This window comes from Dendrobates tinctorius, unplaced genomic scaffold, assembly GCF_039654945.1.
Source record: "Dendrobates tinctorius isolate UK_male_01 unplaced genomic scaffold, ASM3965494v1 ptg000129l, whole genome shotgun sequence".
NCBI lineage: Eukaryota > Metazoa > Chordata > Amphibia > Anura > Dendrobatidae > Dendrobates > Dendrobates tinctorius.
The window spans coordinates 51,161,131-51,185,107 of NW_027361797.1; the positions used below are offsets into that span (position 1 = coordinate 51,161,131).

Genomic DNA, 23,977 nt, shown 5'->3' on the forward strand with positions numbered 1-23,977 from the left:
TACATCCACACACAGCTCTACTACATACACACACAGCTCTCCTACATACACTCAGCTCTCCTACATCCACACACAGCTCTCCTACATCCACACACAGCTCTCCTACATACACACACAGCTCTCCTACATCCACACACAGCTCTCCTACATCCACACACAGCTCTTCTACAGACACACACAGCTCTCCTACATACACACACAGCTCTCCTACATACACACACAGCTCTCCTACATACACACACAGCTCTTCTACATACACACACAGGTCTTCTACATACACACACAGCTCTCCTACATCCACACAGCTCTTCTACATACACACACAGCTCTCCTACATACACACACAGCTCTCCTACATACACACACAGCTCTTCTACATACACACACAGCTCTCCTACATACACACACACAGCTCTCCTACATACACACACAGCTCTCCTACATCCACACACAGCTCTCCTACATCCACACACAGCTCTCCTACATACACACACAGCTCTCCTACATACACACACAGCTCTTCTACATACACACTCAGCTCTCCTACATACACACACAGCTCTCCTACATACACACACAGCTCTACTACATACACACACAGCTCTTCTACATACACACACAGGTCTTCTACATACACACACAGCTCTCCTACATCCACACAGCTCTTCTACATACACACACAGCTCTCCTACATACACACACAGCTCTACTACATACACACACAGCTCTTCTACATACACACACAGCTCTACTACATACACACACAGTTCTCCTACATACACACACACAGCTCTACTACATACACACACAGCTCTTCTACATACACACACAGCTCTCCTACATACACACACAGCTCTCCTACATCCACACACAGCTCTCCTACATCCACACACAGCTCTCCTACATCCACACACAGCTCTTCTACATACACACACAGCTCTCCTACATCCACACAGCTCTCCTACATCCACACAGCTCTACTACATACACACACAGCTCTCCTACATACACTCAGCTCTCCTACATCCACACACAGCTCTTCTACATACACACACAGCTCTCCTACATCCACACAGCTCTCCTACATCCACACACAGCTCTCCTACATACACACACAGCTCTCCTACATCCACACACAGCTCTCCTACATACACACACAGCTCTCCTACATACACACACACAGCTCTACTACATACACACACAGCTCTTCTACATACACACACAGCTCTCCTACATACACACACAGCTCTCCTACATCCACACACAGCTCTCCTACATCCACACACAGCTCTTCTACATACACACACAGCTCTCCTACATACACACACACAGCTCTACTACATACACACACAGCTCTTCTACATACACACACAGCTCTCCTACATACACACACAGCTCTCCTACATCCACACACAGCTCTCCTACATCCACACACAGCTCTCCTACATCCACACACAGCTCTTCTACATACACACACAGCTCTCCTACATCCACACAGCTCTCCTACATCCACACAGCTCTACTACATACACACACAGCTCTCCTACATACACTCAGCTCTCCTACATCCACACACAGCTCTTCTACATACACACACAGCTCTCCTACATCCACACAGCTCTCCTACATCCACACAGCTCTCCTACATACACACACAGCTCTCCTACATACACACACAGCTCTCCTACATCCACACACAGCTCTACTACATACACACACAGTTCTCCTACATACACTCAGCTCTCCTACATCCACACACAGCTCTTCTACATACACACACAGCTCTCCTACATACACACACACAGCTCTACTACATACACACACAGCTCTTCTACATACACACACAGCTCTCCTACATACACACACAGCTCTCCTACATCCACACACAGCTCTCCTACATACACACACAGCTCTCCTACATACACACACAGCTCTCCTACATCTACACAGCTCTCCTACATACACACACAGCTCTCCTACATACACACACAGCTCTCCTACATACACACACAGCTCTTCTACATACACACACAGCTCTCCTACATACACACACAGCTCTCCTACATACACACAGCTCTCCTACATACACAGCTCTCCTACATACACACACAGCTCTCCTACATACACTCAGCTCTCCTACATCCACACACAGCTCTACTACATACACACACAGCTCTCCTACATACACTCAGCTCTCCTACATCCACACACAGCTCTCCTACATCCACACACAGCTCTCCTACATCCACACACAGCTCTCCTACATACACACACAGCTCTACTACATACACACACAGCTCTACTACATACACACACAGCTCTCCTACATACACACACAGCTCTACTACATACACACACAGCTCTCCTACATACACACACAGCTCTCCTACATACACACACAGCTCTCCTACATACACACACAGCTCTCCTACATACACACACAGCTCTCCTACATACACACACAGCTCTACTACATACACACACAGCTCTCCTACATACACACACAGCTCTCCTACATCCACACACAGCTCTCCTACATACACACACAGGTCTCCTACATACACACACAGCTCTCCTACATACACACACAGCTCTACTACATACACACACAGCTCTCCTACATACACTCAGCTCTCCTACATCCACACACAGCTCTCCTACATCCACACACAGCTCTCCTACATACACACACAGCTCTCCTACATACACACACAGCTCTCCTACATACACACACAGCTCTCCTACATACACTCAGCTCTCCTACATACACTCAGCTCTCCTACATACACACACAGCTCTCCTACATACACTCAGCTCTCCTACATACACACAGCTCTCCTACATCCACACACAGCTCTTCTACATACACACACAGCTCTCCTACATCCACACACAGCTCTCCTACATACACACACAGCTCTCCTACATCCACACACAGCTCTACTACATACACACACAGCTCTTCTACATACACACACAGCTCTCCTACATACACACACAGCTCTCCTACATCCACACACAGCTTTCCTACATACACACACAGCTCTCCTACATCCACACACAGCTCTACTACATACACACACAGCTCTCCTACATACACACACAGCTCTTCTACATACACACACAGCTCTCCTACATACACACACAGCTCTCCTACATACACACAGCTCTCCTACATACACAGCTCTCCTACATACACACACAGCTCTCCTACATACACTCAGCTCTCCTACATCCACACACAGCTCTACTACATACACACACAGCTCTCCTACATACACTCAGCTCTCCTACATCCACACACAGCTCTACTACATACACACACAGCTCTCCTACATACACTCAGCTCTCCTACATCCACACACAGCTCTACTACATACACACACAGCTCTCCTACATACACTCAGCTCTCCTACATCCACACACAGCTCTCCTACATCCACACACAGCTCTCCTACATACACACACAGCTCTACTACATACACACACAGCTCTCCTACATACACACACAGCTCTCCTACATACACACACAGCTCTCCTACATACACACACAGCTCTCCTACATACACTCAGCTCTCCTACATCCACACACAGCTCTACTACATACACACACAGCTCTCCTACATACACTCAGCTCTCCTACATCCACACACAGCTCTACTACATACACACACAGCTCTCCTACATACACTCAGCTCTCCTACATCCACACACAGCTCTCCTACATCCACACACAGCTCTCCTACATACACACACAGCTCTACTACATACACACACAGCTCTCCTACATACACACACAGCTCTCCTACATACACACACAGCTCTTCTACATACACACACAGCTCTCCTACATACACACCCAGCTTTCCTACATCCACACACAGCTCCTCTACATACACACAACTCTCCTACTTTCACATGCAACACTCCTAAATACACCCAACTCTCTTCTTTACACACACAACTCTCCTTCTTACACTTACCGGTCTGCTACATACACACACAGCTCTCCTCTTTCACACAACTCTCCTTCTTACACTTACCGGTCTGCTACATACACACACAGCTCTCCAACGCTTCCAAACAATTAATAAAATATTATTTTGCTTTTTATATAGTGTCTCCTACTTAAACGGTACCTGTCAGTAAGAATGTACTTAAGAAACCTGACGTAGTGCAGAATAAGTGAGGGAAACATATGTTCAGCTATACTTTTTCTGTCATTATCTCGAGCTCCGTTGCAACAAAATTCATATTTTGTTCATATGTAAATTAGACTTGCAAGTGCACCAGCGGGTGCATCAGTGCACATGCAGTCCTCGGCTTCTCTTCACTTCTCACCTTTGGTGCTGCCCTCTGCTTCTTGATTGACAGTGAGGACAAGCTCTGCTGCCCAATGTCATCTCTGCTCTCCACTCAGGGGCAGCACTGACTGGGAGAATCAAAGAGGAGCAGAGTATTGCAGGTGTACCGATACCCACACAGATCTGGGCACTTGTGAGCCTAATTTGTATATACGGTAAATAAAACATACAATTTGGCAAAATGGCACAATAGGTAAACTTTCGTTGCCATGTCTTACAGTGCTGCATGTAGTCTAGGCACATTTTAACGGACAGGTTCACTTTAATTAGATGAATTATTGAACACCTGTGGCTAGACAAGAGAGTCTGAAATTCAGGGCCAACCTTGACAGGAACATGGCGGAACTTTGTTCTACCCCTTTCTTTGATCTGGTAGCTCTCTGGCCTTGACTGGCCTCCAGAGAAAGAACAGAGTCCATGTTGTTTTATATGTAGGTCAAAGTCACCTGGGCTTTTTATGAATTTTAACCTGCTTTGCTGAAAGCCACAAATTCTGCGCTCCTAATGAGTCCTCTGTTCTTTAAACTCATAGATAAATATCTCGAACTGGCCCTTCTCTTCTGAGTGAACCTCGCAGACTCTTCCTCTGCTGGGTCCAAGAATTGGTTTACTTTTCTCCACTTCAAGCTCTGTCACCTCTTATCCCTGTTCTGATGGGCACTTAATAATAATAATCTTTATTTTTGTATAGCGCTAACATATTCCGCAGCACCTTAGATTTTGCACACATTATCATCGCTGTCCATATCAGTATGTCTTTGGAATGTGGGAGGAAACCCACGCAAACACAAGGAGAACATAGTCACTACAGAGGGGTCAATGGCTGCCAATCTGCTACAACTAGTGTTGAGCATTCCGATACCGCAAGTATCGGGTATCGGCCGATACTTGCTGTATCGGAATTCCGATACCGACTTCCGATATTTTTTCAATATCGGAATTCGGCATCGGAATCGGAAGTTCAAAGTTGATTGACAGACTGACGTCATCATGATGCGCGGTGTGTGCGCATCATGATGCGCCGTCATTTCGGGCCTTCCGGGGGTCTCTGCCGGCCTGCCGGGGGGCTGTGCCGGCCTGCCGGGGGGCTGTGTGGACTGCCCGGGGTCTGTACCGGCCTGCCGGGGGGCTGTGCCGGCCTGCCGGTGGTCTGTGCACCCTGTGGGGGTCTGTACCGGCCTGCCGGGGGGCTGTGCCGGCCTGCCGGTGGTCTGTGCACCCTGTGGGGGTCTGTACCGGCCTGCCGGGGGGCTGTGCCGGCCTGCCGGGGGGCTGTGCTGATGTCCGGGGGTCTGTGCAAGCATCGTCCGATGGGACTACAAGTCCCATCGGGCGATGCCTGCTACCATGACAGTGATTGACACATTAGCCAATGATGGGACAGTAGTAGTCCCATCATCCGGCTAATGTGTTAAATGTTAAAAAAAAAAAAAATACTACATACATACTACATGCATGCTACATACATACTACATGCTACATACATACTACATATATACTACATACATACTACATGCATGCTACATACATACTACATGCTACATACATACTACATGCATGCTACATACATACTACATGCTACATACATACTACATATATACTACATACATACTACATATATACTACATGCTACATACATACTACATATATACTACATACATACTACATACATGCTACATACATACTACATGCATGCTACATACATACTACATGCTACATACATACTACATGCATGCTACATACATACTACATGCTACATACATACTACATATATACTACATACATGCTACATACATGCTACATACATACTGCATGCTACATACATACTACATGCATGCTACATACATACTACATGCATGCTACATACATACTACATGCATGCTACATGCAAGCTACATACATACTACATGCTACATACATACCACATACATACTACATACATACTACATACTACATATATACTACATGCATGCTACATACATACTACATGCATGCTACATACTACATACATACTACATACATGCTACATACTACATACATACTACATACATACTACATGCATGCTACATGCATACTACATGCATGCTACATGCCACATACATACCACATACATACTACATACATACTACATACATACTACATGCTACATACATACTACATATATACTACATGCATGCTACATACATACTACATGCTACATACATACCACATACATACTACATACATGCTACATATATACTACATGCATGCTACATACATACTACATATATACTACATGCATGCTACATACATACTACATGCTACATGCATGCTACATACATACTACATACATACTACATGCTACATACATACCACATATATACTACATACATACAATACATTCATACAATACATACATAGACATACAGTACATATAACATAGAGTAACATACTTACCAATACTTGTCACATTGTTCCCCGAAGCCATTGTCTTTTCCGGAATAAATATTAACATAACAAACCACAAAAATACTCACCCACGATCCGAAGCAGTCCACGAGTGTGTCCCACGACGATCTTGGGTAGAGAACGGCAGCATCAGATGATGCTGCCGTTCTCTACGGGCTGCAGGAATCCAATGACGGAAGGTAGGTATCCTTCCGCACTGTATTCCTCCGCCACTTAAAAAAAAAAAAGTCCCTAGTCTCACTTTATGCCATTGCTGCGTGGGAAATTCCCACACAGCAATGGCATAAAGTGAGACTAGGGACTTTTTTTTTTTAAGTGGCGGAGGAATACAGTGCGGAAGGATACCTACCTTCCGTCATTGGATTCCTGCAGCCCGTAGAGAACGGCAGCAACAGCTGATGCTGCAGTTCTCTACCCAAGATCGTCGTGGGACACACTCGTGGACTGCTTCGGATCGTGGGTGAGTATTTTTGTGGTTTGTTATGTTAATATTTATTCCGGAAAAGACAATGGCTTCGGGGAACAATGTGACAAGTATTGGTAAGTATGTTACTCTATGTTATATGTACTGTATGTCTATGTATGTATTGTATGAATGTATTGTATGTATGTAGTATATATGTGGTATGTATGTAGCATGTAGTATGTATGTAGTATGTATGTAGCATGCATGTAGCATGTAGTATGTATGTAGCATGCATGTAGTATATATGTAGTATGTATGTAGTATGTATGTAGTATGTATGTAGCATGCAGTATGTATGTAGCATGCATGTAGTATATATGTAGTATGTATGTGGTATGTATGTAGCATGTAGTATGTATGTAGCATGCATGTAGCATGCAGTATGTATGTAGCATGCATGTAGTATATATGTAGTATGTATGTGGTATGTATGTAGCATGTAGTATGTATGTAGCATGCATGTAGTATGTATGTAGCATGTAGTATGTAGCATGCATGTAGTATATATGTAGTATGTATGTAGCATGTAGTATGTATGTAGCATGTAGTATGTATGTAGCATGCATGTAGTATATATGTAGTATGTATGTAGCATGTAGTATGTATGTAGCATGCATGTAATATGTATGTAGCATGCATGTAGTATGTATATGGTATGTATGTAGCATGTAGTATGTATGTAGCATGCATGTAGTATATATGTGTTATGTATGTGGTATGTATGTAGCATGCATGTAGCATGCATGTAGTATGTATGTAGTATGTATGTAGTATATATGCAGTATGTATGTAGCATGTAGTATGTATGTAGCATGCATGTAGTATATATGTAGTATGCATGTAGCATGTAGTATGTAGCATGCATGTAGTATATATGTAGTATGTAGCATGTAGTATGTATGTAGCATGCATGTAGTATATATGTAGTATGTATGTAGCATGTAGTATGTATGTAGCATGTAGTATGTATGTAGCATGCATGTAGTATATATGTAGTATGTATGTAGCATGTAGTATGTATGTAGCATGCATGTAATATGTATGTAGCATGCATGTAGTATGTATATGGTATGTATGTAGCATGTAGTATGTATGTAGCATGCATGTAGTATATATGTGTTATGTATGTGGTATGTATGTAGCATGCATGTAGCATGCATGTAGTATGTATGTAGTATGTATGTAGTATATATGCAGTATGTATGTAGCATGTAGTATGTATGTAGCATGCATGTAGTATATATGTAGTATGCATGTAGCATGTAGTATGTAGCATGCATGTAGTATATATGTAGTATGTAGCATGTAGTATGTATGTAGCATGCATGTAGTATATATGTAGTATGTAGCATGTAGCATGCATGTAGTATATATGTGTTATGTATGTAGCATGTAGCATGCATGTAGTATGTATGTAGTATATATGTGGTATGTATGTAGCATGCAGTATGTATGTAGCATGCATGTAGTATATATGTAGTATGTATGTTGCATGTAGTATTTATGTAGTATGAATGTAGCATGTATGTAGTATGCATGTTGTATGTATGTAGCATGTAATTTTTTTTTTTTTTTTTTTTTTTACATTTAACACATTAGCCGGATGATGGGACTACTACTGTCCCATCATTGGCTAATGTGTCAATCACTGTCATGGTAGCAGGCATCGCCCGATGGGACTTGTAGTCCCATCGGACGATGCCTGCACAGACCCCCGGAGCCTGCACAGACCACCGGCAGGCCGGCACAGCCCCCCGGCAGGCCGGCACAGCCCCCCGGCAGGCCGGCACAGCCCCCCGGAGCCTGCACAGACCACCGGCAGGCCGGCACAGACCACCGGAGCCTGCACAGACCCCCTGGCAGGCCGGCACAGCCCCCCGAAAGGCCCGTACAGACCCCAGAGAGGCTGTACAAGGGCAGGAAAGGGTTTTTCTTATTCCGATACCGGAAGTCCCATAGACTTGAATGGGACTTCCGGTATCGGAATCGGCGATACCGATACTTTTTTTAAAGATCGGCCGATACCATCCGATACGATACTTTGAAGTATCGGACGGTATCGCTCAACTCTAGCTACAACTGTGCTGACTATGCCAATTTTTCGTGTATGGCCCAGGATCAGCAAGATGGGACCGGAGTATGTGTTTACTTAAGGGGTTTCTCCAAGAATGAGATAAAATAGTGTCCCTTATATAACTCAAACTGCAATCCATCCTAGTTATATGTCAGGATGACTACAGACTGAAGAGATAAAGCTCTTGAGCCCTGTGTCTCAACTCGTAAGAGCTGTAGCCCACTTATCTCAATTGGCGGCCGAGAGCTCGGCTTTCATATGTGAAGAAATATGTTTTCATCCTTGCTGTGCTCAGCGAGATACCCAGCTTCATCCTGCTCCTCCATCAGTCTTACAGCTTTTTAGCAGTGCATGGAGACTACCTGTGCTAAACTGGAAAACAAATAAACACTGAGGAGTATGAAGCTGTGCTCCCGGCCGCCAACTGAGGTACTGTATATGTGATACAGCTCTTTTCAGTTGAAACATGGCTTTCTTCATGTCATTAGTCTGCAGGCCATCCTGACAGGTGACTAGGATAGGCTGCAGTTTGAATTATATCAGGGATTCCATTTTATCACATTCTCAAGAACTCTTAATATAAAGCAATTCAAACAATGTGTCACGCTGGCGTCTTGGCAGTTTGGCACGAGCGAGGGGGCTGTGGCCCCACTGTGCCACAAACCAGACGACCCTGGAAGGGGCGTGACTAGGTCAGCTACCTCAGTCTTCGCTGGAGCATCTGATGGTGAGGTCAGGCTTGTGTGGCAGGTAGCTGCCAGGTGCCACTCCAGGGTGGTGTCTGGCTGTGTCTGCTGATCCCACTGGGGAACACAACTCTAGGACAGGTGCAACTGACAGGCAGGTGAGCACAGAAGGCACGGATGAGACACTGACAGGCAGGCACGGCTCAGACACTGTCAGGCGGGCATGACTGAGACACTGTCAGGTGGGCACGGCTGAGACACTGGCATGTGGGCATGGCTTAGTCACTGTCAGGCAGGCACAGCTGAGACACTGGCAGGTGGACACGGCTGAGACACTGGCAGGCGGGTATGGCTGAGACACTGACAGGCGGGCACGGCTGACTGGGATGGCACAGCAGAAGCAGAACAAAGCAGAACTGCAGGAGTGCGGAGCAGAAGCAGAGCCACAAAAGTACGGAGCAGGCAGATCTCAGGCAGAGCCGTAAGAGTACGGAGCAAGCAGAGCTGCAAGAGTGCGGAGCACAGGCAGAGCCGCAAGAGTGTGGAGCACAAGCAGATGGAGAGGACACATGGATAGACACAGCAGGGAAAGGAGCCACAGACAAGGAGACTGACATCCAGAGGTAGGACAGAGTTCAGACAAGGTAACTGTGCGAGACAAGGTACTGGAACAAAGACACAGAGAGCCGGATATACTGCCTCCTGGAGGGCAGAACAGACAGGTGCGAGACAAGGCAAGGAACAAAAGCACAGGGACCAGGATATACTGCCTCCTGGAGGGTGGACAGGACAGGTACAAGGCAAGGCTAGAAGCAATAGAACAGAGACCAGGATATTCTGCCTCCTGGAGGGCAGCAAGACACGCACAGACACAGGACTAGGAATCAAGCCTCCAGAGAAGGCGAAACACAGGACAGGACCTGGCAACTCAGCAGCAAGACACTAACTGAGTTAAGACATTGCTGAGGCAGCTACCACCAGGTGGAGCTGCCCTAAATACTAGATGTCTCTTGGTGATTGGCCAGGGACATATTAGACAGGTGCACCCTGACTTCATAAGAACCAGAGAGTGCCGGCACCGCCCCCCTATGCACACAGCCAGGAAGCATGCAGAGAGCAAGCAGGAAGCAAGAGGCATACAACATGGAGCCGGCAGCACACAGAACTTACAGCATGGCCCAGAGTAGTGAGTAAGGCTGGTGGGGGATGCAGTGATGCAGGCAGGGTTGTTACACAATGGTTATAACCTTTCGTTGAGGCTACAATCTTGGTAGTTACACATAGTATTGAGGCACAGAGCTTGGTGGTTACATATTCCCTGTCCAAAGTTTACACTGGAGCATGTTGATGTTTCTTCCATACTGAAGCACATAGTTGTCAAATGTGACCTGCTTCTGAGACCTCATTATAGATGTTACAAATTGCCTTAGAACTTCCAATTTAGGCAACCAGAGCAATGAGACCATTCCTTCGAAAACCTACTATTTCAGGTAAAAAAAAAAGTTAAACAAAAGGTATGGTGCCTATCGTATAAGAAGCAGAGATTAGTTATAATTGTCTTGGAACCAGCTGCTTATATTGAGTACCATGGGGATTATTATGTGTTTTCAGGAATCATCAAAAGCTGAGACATATTTTAATGAAAACAATCTACTTACTTGCGTCCGGGATATCTTCAGTGCTGGTACTGAAACTACAGCTACAACGATCCACTGGGGAATTTTACTGATGATGAAGTATCCAGAGATTCAAAGTAATTCTTATTACATTTCTTCCAGTTACATAAGACCATAAATGAATAATTCCAGTTTCTAAAGACTAGGCAACCCCCTCTTTCAGAAGGCTACTACTTTACCAAGACCAAATTTTCTACTACTTATTTACAGTTCCATAATATTCCATGTATAATGGCCATTTTTTGTGATGATCACCCCAGTAGAAGTACATTTTTCAATACAATTTTGGATAGTTCTTTTAAACGGGTACTACTGTACTGTAGGTGTATCAATAAAATATCAATTAGGTTGAGGGCATTTCAGTACACATATTTTGCATTAATTGAATGTTTTATATTTACTAAGTTTCCAGGAAAATTGGCATAGAAACATTCTGAAAGCATGCTGCTGCCACCCACCCTACACGGTAGGGAAATGTGATTTTTTGTAGAGTGAGGCGTTTAGCTTTCACCTAAAATAGCCAATAAATATCATAGCCAATAAAGATGAAAATTTTAGTTTAATCAAGCTTCAGAACCTTATTGCAGAATGGAGTATTCCAGGAATTCGCTTCGGAATCTCTGGCAGTCCGATAGAGAATAAATGGAGCAACAGTGCCCATGCTTGATCTCCATTCAAACAGGAGGCAGTATCCCATTCTGGCAATCAGTGGGAGGTTTCTTGTGTGTAGAAGATACCACTTTTTCTCCTAGATGTGATATGACTTAAGGCAATGACTTTGTTACTTCATCATAAAGATGAAGATTCTGATGAACCTACAGGCATTTTAAAGACCATAGCTCACGGCTCGGTGGTGAATGGAGGGGTCGAGCCAGAGTGTGAATGCTCAGTGTGAGTGTGGAGATGACTATTAATGGATTATCAGCAGAAAGGTTAGTATAACTTTGTTTTTTTATTTTAATTCTTGGTGAATAAATGGGTAAAAGAGGGTTGGGGATTTTTTATTTCAAATAAAGGAGTCTGTGTGTTTATTTCAATTACAGGACTTTACTCTGTCTCTGTCTTAATTACATTTGACTATGAGGTTAGTAATGGGGGTGTTTTATAGACAACTCTCCATTACTAACCTGTGGGCTTGATGTCAGCAGCCATAAAACAGCTGACATTAAACCCACAACTATTACCGCAGTTGCCACTGAAACAGGGCAAGTGGGAAGAGCAATGCTAAGTGCCAGAATTAGTTCATCTTATGGCTGCTCCATTAATTGGGTGGCTGAGGGTTGATATTCTTAGTTTGAGAGGGGGCCAATATCCATGGCCCCTTCCTAGGCTACTGATGTCAGCTCCCTGCTGTTTGTATAGCCTTTATTGTTTAGTAAATATAGGGGAGACCCTATGTAATTTTTGTGGGGTTTCCTCTATAATAACCAGTAAAGACAAAGCAAACAGCTGTGAGCTGATATTAATAGCCCAGGAACCTATATGGCTATTGGCCCCTTCCCAGAATATTAACATGCCGGAGTGCCGAGTGCCAGACTCGTGGTCGTTCATCAGTCTGCCACTGGCACTGCACAGCATGAGAACCAGATGCTATGAACTCAGGTGACCTTACAGTAAGTTTATTTCAGTGAGAGCCAGGCAATGTGAACTGAGATAATCTTACTGATGTCACCTCAGTTTCTAGCAGACAGGTCTTGCAGAGCACAGATCCAGTGTATTTAAAAAAAATAATTTAAAAAAATTTGACCTGGTGCGGCAGCAAGTGGGATAATAGTATTGGGGTTGATGTCTGCTTTGTAAAGTCAGCTGACATCAAGCCCAGGGGTTAGCAATGGAGAAGCATCTATCAGATGCCCCATTACTAACTCATAGTCACATGTAATAAAGACAGAGTACAGTCGTTTAATTGAAATAAACACACAGACTCCTTCATTTGAAATAAAACCTCCCTGATCATCTTTTAACTAATGAGTGATGCGATCTCTCTCCATGCCAGCTAGCTCACACTGAGCACTGGGGCAGCTGCGGTCTGCTATTTTTAGGCTGGGGAGAGCCAATATCTAAGTTCCTCTCCCAGTTTGAGAATACCAGCCCCCAGCTATTCACTTTAGCTTGGCTGGTTATCAAAAATGGAGGTGACCCAAGCATTTGTTTTAAATTATTTTAATAATTTTTAAAAAACAGAGTGGGAACCCATCTATTTTTGATAACCAGCCAAGATAAAGCTGACAGCAGGGGGCTGCAGCCAAGCTGTCGGGTTTGCCTGCGCAGGTTATCAATGTGCTCCAGCCAATCACAGCCATGCCTATACTTCACATAGCTGTGATTGAGCCAGAAGTGCCCACACAGTAAATCTTGTTGATTGGCTGCAACGAAGCCTTTCAACAAGCTTTGTTTGGGCTGCCGAACCTGAACCGAACTTCCTGGAGAAATGCAGGTTTGGGGTCCGTGCACGGTAACTAGGTGTTCGGCACTGACCACAAACTTACTGTTTGGGTTCGCCCATCCCTAATCCAGGCCAAAACCCATGCTCCCCTCTGCTAGACCTAGATCAGCCTGAGCCTGAACCGGAAGAGAGGCCATATAAATGCCAGGGAACCTATAATGATTCCTCTGAAAGTAATCAAGCAGACACGAACCTACATTTAAATGGGTTGTCTGGTAAAAAACAATAAGTCACACTCTGTGTGACTGCAGACTTCTGAATTGTCCCAGAGCATGCACTGTGTGCTTTGGGATTTGCCGGTTTCAGGCCAGCAAACTGAGGGTATGTATGAATTATAAATGTCCACGGCCAGCGGGAACAGCTCTCGCTCTCCAAACACTTGTATGGGTGTGTCCTCGGCTCAATACAAGTGTATGGAACGAACCACGTCCATTGGCCGAGGGTATGTATAAATCATACATACCCTCCTTTCCCCAGTCCGAAACCAGCAAATCCCTGCAGTGCACCGGGCAAGCGCTGGGGGGATTCATAACTCTGCAGTCACACAGAGTGACTGCAGACATATCGGTTTTGACCGGACAACCCCTATAAGGACGTTATGCGTGCTATTAAAGGTTACAGTAGCTCCCTTTCATCACTGGTCCTGCAGGTGGGAGATATTAAAGAAAACATATCAGAGGTTAAAAGGGACATACATAGTCGCCATGTACCACTCCTAGGCAGTCCCCGGTACTGCTATCCCCTGGGGTCAGGTTCGCAGACACAGAAATGGACTCACACTCCGTTAAGTCTACAGTGGTTCTGGATTCTCAGGCAGAACGGACACTGACACTTAATCACAGAGAGGGATGGATTTAGTGACTGGGATAACAGTCTAGACAACATGGAGTACAGGGATATGTACTCATTCAGATGCATGGGTCTCGGGAACTGGCTCAGTTTCTATTGGGGGAGCTTTAGAACTCAAGGACCAAGGGTTCAGGTACAGGATCTGGCTGCACACGGACCAAGGGTTCGGGTTCAGGACTTCTCTGCACATAGACCAGCGGTTCAGGTTCAGGATTTGGCTGCACATAGACTAGCGGTTCGGGTTCAGGGCCTGGCAGCCCAAGTTCCAATGGATCAGGTTCTGGGACTGGGACCTTACAATTCACTAATAGAACAAACTAAATAATGGAACAACGTTGCTTAGACACCTCCCAATTGGGTAGAGTGTCTTTTATACAAGATGCCTCTTAGCCATTGGCTGGGGGCATTTTTGCAGCTGTGCGCTGACTATTTAAGAACAGAGGAGCATGCACACTAGGCCCGTCAATGGTGCAGCATTCACAGTTAGCAGGGAGAAAGGAGCATGCGTCGTCAAATACAATGTCACATGGCCAAGGCAGTAATGTCTTGAGCAGCATAGAGGGGGAAGGAGAGCCATGCGGGGATGCAGGCGTTAGCACTACACTCTAGGTGCTTTTCTTTTTGAAGATTTCTTACTCTAGACAGATGATTTACATAACCGTACCCTAAAGAATATTGAGAGACTTAAATATTTTGCTGTCTCCATCACCTGATTGGAACTTTTTACTAACTTTGGTACAACTTCTCCTTTCATTCCAAATTCTGGAAAAATAAAACCATTAGAAAAATAAACTTCACATAAGAGTACTCCATTAAGAATTCCATGTTTTGCGTAATAGATAGGCATGAGTAGTTATTAAGTACATTCAATTAAAATTGAATTTATTTTAGACAATTAACTTATTTAGATTATTTTTGTTGCTTTTTAAACTATTGCATAAAATCGATTGCTTCAGTCATAATCTTATTGGTATATACTATTATACACTTAGTAAACGCACATAGTTACAACAGCCAGAAAAAAATCAGGATAGATGAGAATTAACAAGAAGGTAGGCATGTCGAGGTACTAAATAAATTGTCAGCCTATCCTTACTTAAACTGCCCCTGGTAGAGGAAGTACAAGTAGTAGTAAAAGCCTATACTCTATCAATTAAATTGCATTGGCATTGTTGTACACGTACAAAACGTAATAAAAGATGTTTTCTTTTACTTTACAGAGAAAGTACAGGATGAAATTAAAACACATATTAAACCAAGACAGCTACCGACATTTGAAGATCGGAAGAAAATGCCTTATACTGATGCAGTAATACATGAAATACAAAGGTTTGGCAATATTCTCCCACTAAACCTGTCACGTTCAACTCCAAATGATGTGTATTTCCGGGGTTACTTCATTCCAAAAGTGAGTTTATAAAAAATTGTGCTTATGCTCAAGGATTTTTTTTTCCTTTTGAACAATTAGCAAAAGGGACTGCTATGGGGTCCGCAGTCATCTCAATAATTTCACATTTTTGAAAATGAAATTTATATGATAAAAAAGATATTTGGTGATTTATTGTTCACAGGGTACAGAGGTTATGCCATTCTTAACATCAATTCTCTATGACAAGACTCAATGGAAAACTCCCTATGATTTTAATCCCAATAATTTCTTAGATGAAGATGGGAAATTTGTCCGAAATGATGCATTTATGCCTTTCTCAGTAGGTAAGTAATAAGATCTATTAAGATGTAAAATCAAATCATTTTCCACGTCACTCAACTGACAAAACATTCCCTAACTGAATGACTATATTTTTAAAGAAATAATGTAGTTTTCAAAATCCCATATTTTGTGCTCGAAAAAATTAAAAAATTCTGATGTACGGTTATTAAGATGCTAAGCACATGCATGGGCACTTTATAGTTTTTCAGCACTAAAGCCTAGAGTACATTTCCCAAAGTCTTCACTATGTTTTGCTTCATTTGGGGCAAGAATTTAGTTTGCTACTCTAGCCCTCTGTCTATATACCTGAACGAAGAATTGAGTCCCCCTTGAAGTCAGCAGAAAGACTTATGCCACACACCCAAGCTATACCGCTGGCATGATTCTTTTAAATTCCAGTTGCAAGCATGTATTCACTTAGAAGAGTAGGAACCACTAGTTCAAAATGTCCGCATATGCTGTTTGGTCATGTACTCAAGTACTTATGAAGTTCAGCTTTCATTTCTAGATGGCTTTGGCCATATTTGGGGCAAAGAAAAGGAGCAAGGTCAACCTTTTCATCACTTTTCAAAAACCAGTTCTGAATTGGCATCCTTATGGAGTATGGAGCATTGCTGTAGTATTCTATGAACTCTAGGGTTTAGTGTGGATACAAAGAATCCCGGAGCCATGCACAGAAAACCTTCAGTCAATAATGCTTTCCAGCGGGTTCTATGAAGCTTTTCTGGCTTCCTGGATGTCTCCCTTTTGTCCAGGAACCTCACAAACATTAAGAGAGTGTTGGAAAGTATGCTTTATATTCAATGTGTTAGGGTCAAGATATAATTTCACCATGACAGTATTAAATCAGTAATCCTATATCTACAGGAAAAAGAGCTTGTGCTGGGCAAAGTTTGGCCAAGATGGAACTTTTCCTGTTTTTTACTGGACTTCTTCAAGCATTTACTTTCTGTCTGCCTCCAGGAGTTTCCAGAGACGACCTCAATCTCAAGCCTGATGTTGGATTCTTATTAGTGCCCGCACCGTACATGACATGTGCAAAGCCAAACTATTAGTGCATGTTTAACAGTAGAGAGCAATGTTTTTGTTGAATATATTTTGATATATTTAATTTTGTACTTTGCTAAAATTTCATTATCAAATATCTTTAGGTGAAAGTTATGTTAATAAATCACACAATGCACAGTTCGCAAACCTTAGTGGACTAAATCTTGCAATGCAATCCTCCAATTATCCTAATGTACATTTAATTTAAAGGAAACTTATTTTAGTTTTAGTAACACTGAACTGAACTGAATGTTTTGACTAAGTCTATCTTCTGGCACAAATAAATATTTGAATCTGCTGTAACTGTGGGTAGTTATCTTTTATAAGATCAGTTTGTTTTCTTCAGACTTTTTGTGCCTTTAGTTTCTGGCATAGGAAATATGAATCTTAGGGCCCTGTAGGGAAACAGGAGATAAAGTCCTGGATGTCAGGTATGTGTCACCAAGGTGACTGGTTTCAGTGATGAGGTCCTGGAATAGAGTGCTCCAGTACCAACAGGTTACTGAGAATTTTTAGTGCACTGGGCTTTGGGTCTGGGATTTAGGAGTGACCAAAAGAGCTTGGGTGGGAAAGGTCGCTCCCACTCACTCCAGCCCAGGTCTTACCGTTGTTACAAAAGGCAGCTGGGTTGGCTCAGGTGTCTCTGACGTGATGGAGTTACCATGACTGCTGACCAAACTGAGCCATAAGTAGTGCCTGTACTGCAGCAAGGATGAGATAGATGAGAGTTTATAACGGATAATAGACCTAAGACTGTTTTACACAAGAACCAAGTATCTATGTGTACTCTGACATCTGCCAGAGAGTGTGAATTTCAAGGTAAATGTCCTATTCTTTTATTATTGAATGATGAGCCATTGCTAGAGGTATCTGGCGGCACCTTTCTATAGTTTCCTCATTAGAAAACAAATACTTGGCCAAACCAGGCATACATGTACAGTGGGGAAAAAAAGTATTTAGTCAGTCAGCAATAGTGCAAGTTCCACCACTTAAAAAGATGAGAGGCGTCTGTAATTTACATCATAGGTAGACCTCAACTATGGGAGACAAACTGAGAAAAAAAATTCCAGAAAATCACATTGTCTGTTTTTTTTTTCATTTTATTTGCATATTATGGTGGAAAATAAGTATTTGGTCAGAAACAAAATTTCATCTCAATACTTTGTGATATATCCTTTGTTGGCAATGACAGAGGTCAAACGTTTTCTGTAAGTCTTCAAAAGGTTGCCACACACTGTTGTTGGTATGTTGGCCCATTCCTCCATGCAGATCTCCTCTAGAGCAGTGATGTTTTTGGCTTTTCGCTTGGCAACACGGACTTTCAACTCCCTCCAAAGGTTTTCTATAGGGTTGAGATCTGGAGACTGGCTAGGCCACTCCAGGACCTTGAAATGCTTCTTACGAAGCCACTCCTTCGTTGCCCTGGCGGTGTGCTTTGGATCATTGTCATGTTGAAAGACCCAGCCACGTTTCATCTTCAATGCCCTTGCTGATGGAAGGAGGTTTGCACTCAAAATCTCACGATACATGGCCCCATTCATTCTTTCATGTACCCGGATCAGTCGTCCTGGCACCTTTGCAGAGAAACAGCCCCAAAGCATGATGTTTCCACCACCATGCTTTACAGTAGGTATGGTGTTTGATGGATGCAACTCAGTATTCTTTTTCCTCCAAACACGACAAGTTGTGTTTCTACCAAACAGTTCCAGTTTGGTTTCATCAGACCATAGGACATTCTCCCAAAACTCCTCTGGATCATCCAAATGCTCTCTAGCAAACTTCAGACGGGCCCGGACATGTACAGGCTTAAGCAGTGGGACACATCTGGCACTGGAGGATCTGAGTCCATGGTGGCGTAGTGTGTTACTTATAGTAGGCCTTGTTACATTGGTCCCAGCTCTCTGCAGTTCATTCACTAGGTCCCCCCGCGTGGCTCTGGGATTTTTGCTCACCGTTCTTGTGATCATTCTGACCCCACGGGGTGGGATTTTGCGTGAAGCACCAGATCGAGGGAGATTATCAGTGGTCTTGTATGTCTTCCATTTTCTAATTATTGCTCCCACAGTTCATTTCTTCACTCCAAGCTGATTGGCTATTGCAGATTCAGTCTTCCCAGCCTGGTGCAGGGCTACAATTTTGTTTCTGGTGTCCTTTGACAGGTCTTTGGTCTTCACCATAGTGGAGTTTGGAGTCAGACTGTTTGAGGGTGTGCACAGGTGTCTTTTTATACTGATAACAAGTTTAAACAGGTGCCATTACTACAGGTAATGAGTGGAGGAAAGAGGAGACTCTTAAAGAAGAAGTTACAGGTCTGTGAGAGCCAGAAATCTTGATTGCTTGTTTCTGACCAAATACTTATTTTCCACCATAATATGCAAATAAAATGAAAAAAAAACAGACAATGTGATTTTCTGGATTTTTTTTTCTCAGTTTGTCTCCCATAGTTGAGGTCTACCTATGATGTAAATTACAGACGCCTCTCATCTTTTTAAGTGGTGGAACTTGCACTATTGCTGACTGACTAAATACTTTTTTTCCCCACTGTATATTGGGGAGTCAGAGGAAATAGCTGTTGGCTGAATTAGTAGACCTTTCTCTAGGTTTATCAGCATGTGTAGATCACCAATCAGGACCCGGGGCCATTCCATATTCCCTTGACTAATATCAGTGCGCATACTCTGTAGAGGTAAGGCCTGTAAAAGACCATTACACCCCATGGCATAAGTGAGAGAGGAAATTACTGTAAGGGGCCTCCAGCTATAAGGAATAGTTTTAATTGCTGCTGTTACTATTGCACACACAGACCAGAAAATATATAGGCTCTACTAATGTGATAGCATGTGATTATCTCTGTCTTCACTTTTACATGGTAGCAGTCAGCAGCTCTTCTGGGGATGGTCCTCTTTTCATCTTCGGAGTTGCAGTAATGTTGATCCTAGATGAGATAACAACCCATAAACATTGAAATTGCAAAACCAAGAAGGAAAAATTGTGGAAATCTGGAAATCACAGGATGGATAGACATGTTACTGATATGTAAATGATGAATAAATGAAAACAAAACTTTAAAAACATCTTGATTTATTCAATATCTAGTATGAGCACCACACACAGAAATCCTGACACTTACACCCCTTGGTTGCTATCAATGAGGTTATTAGTGGTTATCTGAGGAATATTCTGTCATTTTGAATGCAAACGGGCAAATCATCAAGATACACTGCTGGCAGCTGCCTGTGCAATTGCCGACCAATGAAGTCCTAGATGTCCTCGATGGGAGACAAGTCCGGAGACGCTACAAGCAATGACTGCACATTTACAACACACAGGCTGCTCACAGTAGCACATTGGATGTTTTGGATCCCATTTTTCATGCTTCAGAGAGAATCCTCAACTAAATTAGGAACGAGACCTGACATGTGGTCTGAAAGAAGGCTTAAAGAGATCCTCCACCTCTCATATTAAATGTAAGTATGCATTTCTAATGTATAGTCAGTATACCTTATGTCCCATTGTGCTATCGCTGCTTCAGTCTCTGAGTTCATTGCCCCGTCTTCAGCCACAAAATGGCCACTACAGAGGCATGAGGAAATTGTGAAAAGTCTGAACCTCACATCCCCTGACTCACAAAACATAACAGTGTGTGATGTGCATGCTGTCACAATTTCCCTGTATACAATGTGCTGGTGAATGGTCACATGATCACATATATGCGAGTATGCAAATTGCACATGTGTGGTCACGTGGCCAACCACCTGCATCAGGCATACATGGAATTCATGATTGCTAGCATATCACACACTCAGAGTGACTGAGGACTTTTTTTCTGAGACCGGACAGCCTTTTCCATTGATGAAACATCTTAGGTACAACTATTGCCACATTTATTTGATGAACACATTCATGGAATAATTCCAAGAAACACAAAAAAAGCAAATAATCTTGTGTAACAAAGTCTTGTGATTTCAAGTCCGACCACATTACAAAACATAACGATCAGCGCTGCCAGAGCTGGACAAGAAGAACATTTAGCGACCAGGAAATAGGTCATCCATTTCAACCACCTCAACTTGAGTATTTCAGATAAGCAATACACTGGGACAACGTTGCCTCAACCCCAGCTTGAAGGAACTTTAAAGGGAATCTGCCTAGTGATTGCTGCCCAAACAACAAGCAGTTTTCAGTTTTACTCTGAAATGCTGCGGCCAGGAACCATGTGTCTCAGATGACTTGTCTAAAGGTCGGTCCCTGGTGGCTTTCTCCCCATCCCTCCCAAGTTGTTTGACAGGTCTTCCTCTATATGTGTACAAAGGGAGAAACTGTCAGTCAAAGGAATGAAAGAAGGGAAAAGCTGCCAGGGACCGGCCTTAGACTAGTTATCTGAGAGACACAGTCATTTCAGTGTAAAACTTACCTGGCTGCTACTGCTATAACTTAGCCACACTCTGATTCATGTTGCTCGTTGTCTAGGCAAAATGAATATGAAGACAGGCTCCTTTAAAATAGATCATCATCCACTGAAGTTCAGATTTAAGGGGAACCTGTCAGAAACTCCTCTGTTATGAATGGGTCACCGAGGAGGATAACAGGACCAGGCTAAGCCACCAGAAAACCAGAGTGGTTGGTAACTAAGCAGATTGCAGACCCCTGATCCTATTCACACAACTAGCAGTAGCCGTAGAGCATACCTATGAAGCCCTAGACGCCTCGGCACAGCCGGAGAACTAACTCAGCCTAAAGCAAGAAAGGTGAAATCTAAGGCTACTTCCACACTTGCGTTTTTTTGCTGCGCGTTTTTTGCGCACACAAACGCATGAAAAAATGCATCATGCATTTGTGTGTGTTTTTTTGCACATACGTGCGCATTACAATGCGCACGTATGCACACCTGTGATGGTGTGATATGTTATGTGGATGTCATTTTTTGTATATTCCTATTTTTAACAATTCCAGTTATTTTCATAGTGTTTTTCTTATTACATTGTAAGCCTACAGCCTCACTGTATCTGTCTCTTGATGACCCCCTGTAGTGCATTAATCCCTAAGGCCTTTTGTTCTCCTCTGGGAGGTAACTTGTTTGACTACCCCTGGACAAGGAAGGGGGTGGGGGGGAAGAACGGCAGCTGGACAAGTTAGTTCCGGTAGAGACAAGATGGTGAAAAGGCTGCATTTCAGAGAGAAGGACCCATTTTTATCCTCTGGTGCTAGAGTGTTTTGGAATCTCGTTTCCCTGGACATTTTATCCTGATACTGGACTGCATTCTTATTCTGGACTATCTTATCCTTTGTGTGGTGGACTGAATATGGACCTTTTCGTATTTTTGCCTGAATAAAGGTCTTGGAATTGTTCACTCTTCGCTTGCTCTGTTGATTGTGTGATACCAGAGAAGGACCCCGTGACAACTGGTGGCAGCAGTGGGATCAACAGAGCGTCACCCAATGGAGAACCACCCACAGAGTGAGTACAGAAATTGGACTGTATGCAGTTTACAGGAGAGAGCCAGAGACCTGGGCCTGAACTACCAGGGACTGACTAAAGAGGCCTTAATCGATCTACTGGTGGGCGCTAGCCCGGCCACCTCCTCCCAGATGTCTGAAGGACGAGCACTGGAGACAGGGATCCCCATCCAGAAAAGCCAGTGGTTGGTGTGGTATGAAGAAGAGATGGCGGTTCTGGGCCCCGGCGTCTCTCAGGATTACAAGGAGGAGGTTGCCCACCGGGCACAGCGGAGACAGGAAGCAATGGAGCTTGAAAAAGGGAGTAACGCAATGTGGAGTGTAACCCCAACAATCCGGGAGCCTGTACGGATCACCCGGACAGAGTTTAAGCCATTTGATGAGGCTTCTGGAGATGTGGAGGGGTTCTTCAAAGACTTTGAGCAGCAGTGTGCTGTGATGGAGGTGCCCCATTCTAGCTGGATGCGTTTGTTAGTGGGGCTCCTGAACGGAAGCTTGGCGGAGGCTTACCGAACCATTGATGCACTGCGGAATCGGGATTATAACATTGTAAAGCGGACTATCCTGGATTATCATGCTATCACCCCAGACTCATATAGGGCCAAGTTCCGAGACCTCCCATGCACCACGGGGGGATCGTTTAGGATGTATGCACATAAGATGTCCGAGGCATGTCGGAGATGGCTGGAAGCAGAAAACGCCTTTACTGTGGAATATGTTATACAGGCGTTCCTTATAGAACAATTTCTTGCC

At 43.6% G+C, this 23,977-nt stretch overlaps 1 protein-coding gene across 1 annotated transcript in view; it reads left to right on the plus strand.

Moving 5' to 3' along the window:
- LOC141047819 (cytochrome P450 2K1-like) overlaps nt 1–18,070 on the plus strand; it is a 72,709-nt gene extending 54,639 nt beyond the window's left edge. Inside the window, exons 6-9 of the mRNA XM_073543144.1 lie at nt 11,650–11,791; nt 16,230–16,417; nt 16,581–16,722; nt 17,588–18,070. Coding sequence (XP_073399245.1) covers nt 11,650–11,791; nt 16,230–16,417; nt 16,581–16,722; nt 17,588–17,775 — 660 coding nt within the window. The 3' untranslated portion in view covers nt 17,776–18,070. The remainder of the gene's footprint in view (nt 1–11,649; nt 11,792–16,229; nt 16,418–16,580; nt 16,723–17,587) is intronic.
- The last annotated feature ends 5,907 nt before the right edge of the window (nt 18,071–23,977 follow it).